General features: G+C 46.8%; 1 protein-coding gene across 1 annotated transcript; it reads left to right on the top strand.

Annotated features, from left to right (window-relative positions):
• The first annotated feature begins 572 nt into the window (after window positions 1–572).
• Window positions 573–1,247, top strand: LOC120667478 (zinc finger protein 11-like). The gene has a single exon (XM_039947544.1). The coding sequence runs from the start codon at window positions 573–575 to the stop codon at window positions 1,245–1,247; it is 675 nt and encodes a 224-aa protein (XP_039803478.1).
• The last annotated feature ends 4,453 nt before the right edge of the window (window positions 1,248–5,700 follow it).

The following is a 5,700-nucleotide window of genomic DNA, read 5'->3' as shown; positions in this document are numbered from 1 at the left end:
ATGGTAACACGTAGGATGGCATGTAAGACAGCACGACTGGAAAACATCTCACCCACAGGCACCCACAGCCAAAATAACAGCTATGTAGTTATATATTTTAAGGTGGCACGTAATTGCTGATCAAATCTCCCAACGTGTAGGTTATGTTATATATGCAAGATACTAACTTTTACTTACCCGTATGGTAATGAGCAATGACTGCGATAGCCTGCACTATTATTATACTCTCAAAAAGGGTGCTTCTATGCGAAGCACCTCCGATCCATTGCATGTTTCCACTGCAGAGAGGAGCGAGCTCAAGACAGCTAGGGCACAGTGCTGGATAGCGAGGCAGCTGCTAGGCTCCAAGCTGAAGGCCGGCCGGAACAGCAGATGACCTCCAAAGCTAGCTTGTTCAAAACCGTGTACCATCTTTTATTCAGAAACGGCCGACGATACCAATGCCCGCCTCTTTGGCCATGTCTCCAACTTTATAATAACCTAGACCCCCATGGACGCAAACTTCACTATCATCAGCTCTCGTCAAGACTTCGTTTACCAATCCCCAAAACCGATCTAGCTAAGTGTAGGCCATGGATAGCGGCAGCAAGATGGAATCCAGCAAGGCTGCGTCGTCAGGCGACGGGGCCATGACGACATCGCCTGAGCCGGAGTCGGCGGCGGCGGCAGCAGGCGGGGGTGGAGAGGAAGAGGCGGCCGTGTCGCCACCAGCGCCAGCTGCTGCTGCTAGCCCGAGGCCGTACTACGAGTGCGTCTTCTGCAAGCGCGGGTTCACCACGGCGCAGGCGCTCGGCGGCCACATGAACATCCACCGCCGCGACCGCGCGAAGCCGCCGACCCGCGACTCGCCCACCGGCATAACGTCCGTGTCCCACAACGTCGAGTGCTACAACAAGTACCGCCACTTGGTGTCGCCGCCGCCGTATCCTCCGGCACAGTCGACTCCGATTCCGGTCGGTGCCGGCAGCAGCTTCGCTATGTACTACGTGAGCTCCGGTACCGCGGCGGCCGGAGCTAGGCTTGACGCGGAGGGTGGGAGCCCTAGCAGCGTCAGCCCCAGGGAGCTTAGCCTGTTCGGTGAGGCCAATCGTGATCAAGACTTGCACCTGGGCCTCGGCCACCAGGGGCACATCGGCGGCGGATCGCGCACGCCGGACGAGGGTGGGCCGGAGCGGCAGCAGTACTCCGGCGAGCCGGAAAGGGAGCTGGACTTGGAGCTCAGGCTTGGGCGTCGTCCCAGGCATTGATCTCCCATGGTCGTGCAGCTCTCGTACAAACACTACCCCCTACCTGCATCCATGTATATGGTTTATGCGATATATACATGGTGCTATATTAATTGGTGCATTTGTTCTTTTTGTTTGTTTCTTTCTTACTTGTATGTATGCCTCTTATAATGTTTTTGTGGTACATATGGCGGTCGTTTGATTTCGTTGCACACATTTTATGACCGATTTACTGTGGTACTTTGGCCATTATATGGACAAGTTCATGCATGCTAGCTACTTTAGTTTCTTAATTTGTTGTTTAACTAAAGTATTGTTGCTACTCTGTAACTCATTAGCCATGGCTAAATGTGACTATGTACTAATTCTTTGTCGTAATGGCAATAGCAAGATTTGTCTTTGTTATATCAAACATGAAATGATTGAACTTTGTGATCAATGCAACTCAATAAAAGAAGTAATTCAATATATTGAGTGACAACTTCCTATTACGCATCCTGAAATAATCTCAATGTTAATAACGTGCTCCATGCTTTTGTTCAAGCCTTTTCAGAAATTAATTGATTTGTCTACAGTATAGTTAAGGAAGCAACTGAAATGCTTTCAGAAATGAATTCTCTTAAAGCATTGTAATTTTGGAATGAGGGTTTTGATTTCAAGAAACGTGAGTATAGGAGCTCTAGAGTTTAATTATATTGTTTTGCTTTTTACCTCTTATCTTATTTTTCTGGTTAAACATAGTGAAGTTTCCATCCATGGGCTCTGGGTTATTATGAAAAAAAACATATCACTTAATGTCGTATATATATAGCCCCATGCATATTTAGACAAACTCACACATATGAGTTGAATTGAGATCTGTGCTACGTAAGTATGTGCGAATGGAGGGAGAAGGGTCACACCCTTCACTGATTAAATCTTTTCAATCATTACAAGGAATGGAATTTATACTCGAATTCTTTGATGTTGGAATTGAACTCATATTTTCATTTGGTTTTGATCATCAGATTTTTTTTATTTAATTTCATGCTTGCTTTTTGAGGAAAACACTGCTGGGAGCATGGAAGAGCTAGCTATAGACATCAGCAGATACTCGGGCTCACCATTTATTACATTTGCTAAAATAATGTTTGTGAACTGTGAACATATTGTCTATAAATATTTGTAATTTTTTATTAATAAATGGTGTATATTTGTTTAAAACTATATGTTGGGACAAAATTACATCCGTAGTTTGATCTCTTTTGCTAGTGCAAAGCAAAAAAGCTGCGCCCGTATGTTTAGTTATATTGCCTAGTCGAACTAGAAAAGAAATTGCAATACCTTTTCTATTTCACGTTGTAAACACATGGGCAATTGATTTCATGCCAAAAATTTGCATCACAGATGTATTTCTAAGCCTATAGTCCAATGCAAACGTTCATATCTTAATTGTCAACACTTGGCCAATGGGCCATATTTTTTGTCATGGTATTTTGTATAGTGAATGTATTGAGAGATAGAGTAATACATTATATATATCACTATCTGTCGGTGTTTAGCCGCCAAACCTGCTCAGGAATACCCTTAGCAGTAGGATTGTAGGCAATGGATCGACTAGCTCTGGAACTCGATGGTGCAAGGAATACAAGGATTTAGACAGGTTTGGACCACGAGGTGCGCAATACCCTGCGTCCTGTGTTTGCTTGTATTGCCTTAGGTGTTGATGTTTTTTGAGGGGGTCCTTGCGCGCCCTTATATACTCTGGGGGGCAGGGTTACATGGAAAGTCCTAGCCGAGTACAGTCGGAGTCCTACCACAATTCGGTCGGGTAGTTTCCTTGTACTACAGCTAGTTCTACACCTATTCGGGTAGTTACAAACGAGATAAGGTACATCCATGCGCTATCTTTTACTCTAGAATATTCTATGTCTATGAGCAGTCCCGCTGCCCCGGGTCTGACACTACCCTAAATTGGTAGTCCACACAATAGCGTAGAGAAATATCATTAGACATATTAATTGTGATTGCTGATATTTCCCTGTTAGGGAAACATGTAAATTTGACCTCGACCAAAGTAAAAGTAGACAAATGTAAGAAATAAACCTTTTGAAATGAGTAAATGAGTAGATAATTGAAAAATAAATCAAGCAAGGAGCAACAAGACTCTAAGAATATGGTTTTGATATGCCGCAATGCCATATACTATGATTAAATAGTTAATAAAAAATAATTTATTTGGTACAATGCCTTGGTATGTGCATTCCACTTATAATTATTGTTCTTGGATCTGATACTACTTGTTGATGTCACTTGATAGTCTATTATATGGCTCTAAATTATATATCACCATTTATTGGAGTAACCAAATTACCCTATTATATACTTCTACAGCATCTTAGATTGGATGAACATTCTTTTAGGCGTGACCTTATATTGTGCAATCAATTGGATATGGAGCATCAGGAGTCCTCGCTACTCATGAGTATGATATGATAGTGGCTCTAAGATACTGTTATTTCATATGCATGTATAATTTGAATTCAAAACCAGTTATATTTGGTTGGTTGGCTAGATCCAGCTATATATACAGGCACTGCTTGTCAAGCAATGGATGAATCGTCTCACTTACCTTTATGTTTTGCTTAGAGCATCTCCAGTAGTTTCCCAATCCCCAATCCAACTACCATATTCAGAGAGTAGATAGAAAACTAGTGCTCCAGCAGTTCTCCAATAATTCTTTTCCAATAACTGGTATTGGGAGCGAGATGTCCCAATAGTAGTTTTAGGATTATTATGGGAGTTATTTTTGCAGTCTCCCAATACAACTATTTTATTGGGAGAGTCACAATCCCCCCACCTCTAGCATGACCACCAATGCATCACCATTGTCTAATCATGTGCCCAATTTCCTATTGCTCATCAGCTCAAAACACAAAAAAATGAAATTATCTCAGGCAAAAAATGGCACTGGATGCAGAAAGACGAAATGCATAATGTCCCACTATAAACTGAAAAACTATCTCATGCATATGGATTGAGCATTATCTTACAGATTTTTGGAGTTTGTTTCATATACCACTCCAATGTACAAAAGCAAAAGGTGATGAGCTTTTAGTTAACGAACTTATAAAGGTATTGCGCGAATGCAATTATCTGATCATCAAGGCCTCAACATACAGTTTGATAATCCTTGGTTGAAGCAAGCCTACCTCCTTTTGGTGTGGACCACTTTTACGGTGCACAATACTACCATTTGGTAGTATGTAGTATAGAAAAGATCCGACCATTGATTAGAAGGGGTATGATTGTCATTAGTATCTTAATATAAATTGAGGATACTTTTTTATATTTTTTTTACAAATTAGCTCCTATTCTCTCCGTGTCACTTCTTCCTCCCAGGCCGCCGCCCCTCATGCATCTCCCGAGCAAGCTCGCCTCCGCTTGTCAACCATGCCTGAGCCCAAAGGCTCCTTGGCCGCCGCCCATCCTTTGCAGTCTGCTAGGGATGTGACTCATGCATCGCCCGTTGCCGCGTTGTAACGACCCGGCCCGGGATAACGGCTAAGATCTACTCTTCAAGTTGAGTAAACCACACCTACTAATTAATCCTCTTGCGCTTTCGTCCTCGCTTCGCGCAAAAAGGATCGATCCGGAATTAACTAGCTTCCCGCGACCGGCTATTTAAGCTGGTCTGTTCCGTTCTCAACTTTCAGTATGGGATCATCGTTCCGAGCTACAGTGTTCCGCGATGAACAGTACCCCGTCGCTACAGTACCAGACGTTCTACAGTACCCGAGCTACAGTACCCGAGACTGGGTCCGGCCCAATCCAGCTACAGTGCTCGAGCTACAGTACCCCCGTCTGCTACAGTAACATCGGCCCAGCACTATTCATTTTTGGCCCACTGGCCCAATGGGCTGATCTGTTACACGCGTGCACCACCGTGCATCCTTAGTGCTGGCCGGCTGCTGTGTGCCCGCCACCACGGGGGGCCGCTGGCGGACTCTCGCGCGTCACCAGGCTCTCCCAGCGAACACTGTTCTTCTTCCTCATTCTACCTTCTTCCTCCTACACCACAACCCCATCCGCCCCGCCCCGCCCCGGCCCGGCCCCACCGCCGACCACCACCGCCACCCGCAGCCGGCGGCGACTCGCCGCCGCGCCGCTCCGCCCGCCACCCGCCCCCGCCGACCTCTCCACAGCCCACGGCCGCCGGATCTCGCCGCCCCTGCCGCCGGCCACTGGCCCACCGGCTGTCCTGCCCCGGCCCGGCCGGCGGCGCGGGAGCGCCGCCGCGCCCTCCGCCGGCCGTACCGCCGCCACCGCCTGGCCGCCGCCCGCCCCAACCTTCTCCTCTATGGCCGGCGGCCATGGAGCCGCCCCCACCCCGGCAACCCAGAAACCTAAAGGCCACCGCCTCCCACCACCACCCCGGCCGCCGGCGACCTCGCCGGCGGCCGTTCCGCCCACCTCCCACCCTCCCTAGCTGCCC

The sequence above is a fragment of the Panicum virgatum genome, chromosome 3N, assembly GCF_016808335.1.
Source record: "Panicum virgatum strain AP13 chromosome 3N, P.virgatum_v5, whole genome shotgun sequence".
Classification (NCBI taxonomy): Eukaryota; Viridiplantae; Streptophyta; class Magnoliopsida; order Poales; family Poaceae; genus Panicum; species Panicum virgatum.
Note: the sequence above shows the minus strand (reverse complement) of the source record. Positions and strands in the feature narration are given on the sequence as shown.

Bases quoted from the DNA above. Each gene is read 5' to 3' on its own strand.
- LOC120667478 (XM_039947544.1), top strand. From the start codon at position 573: ATGGATAGCGGCAGCAAGATGGAATCCAGCAAGGCTGCGTCGTCAGGC.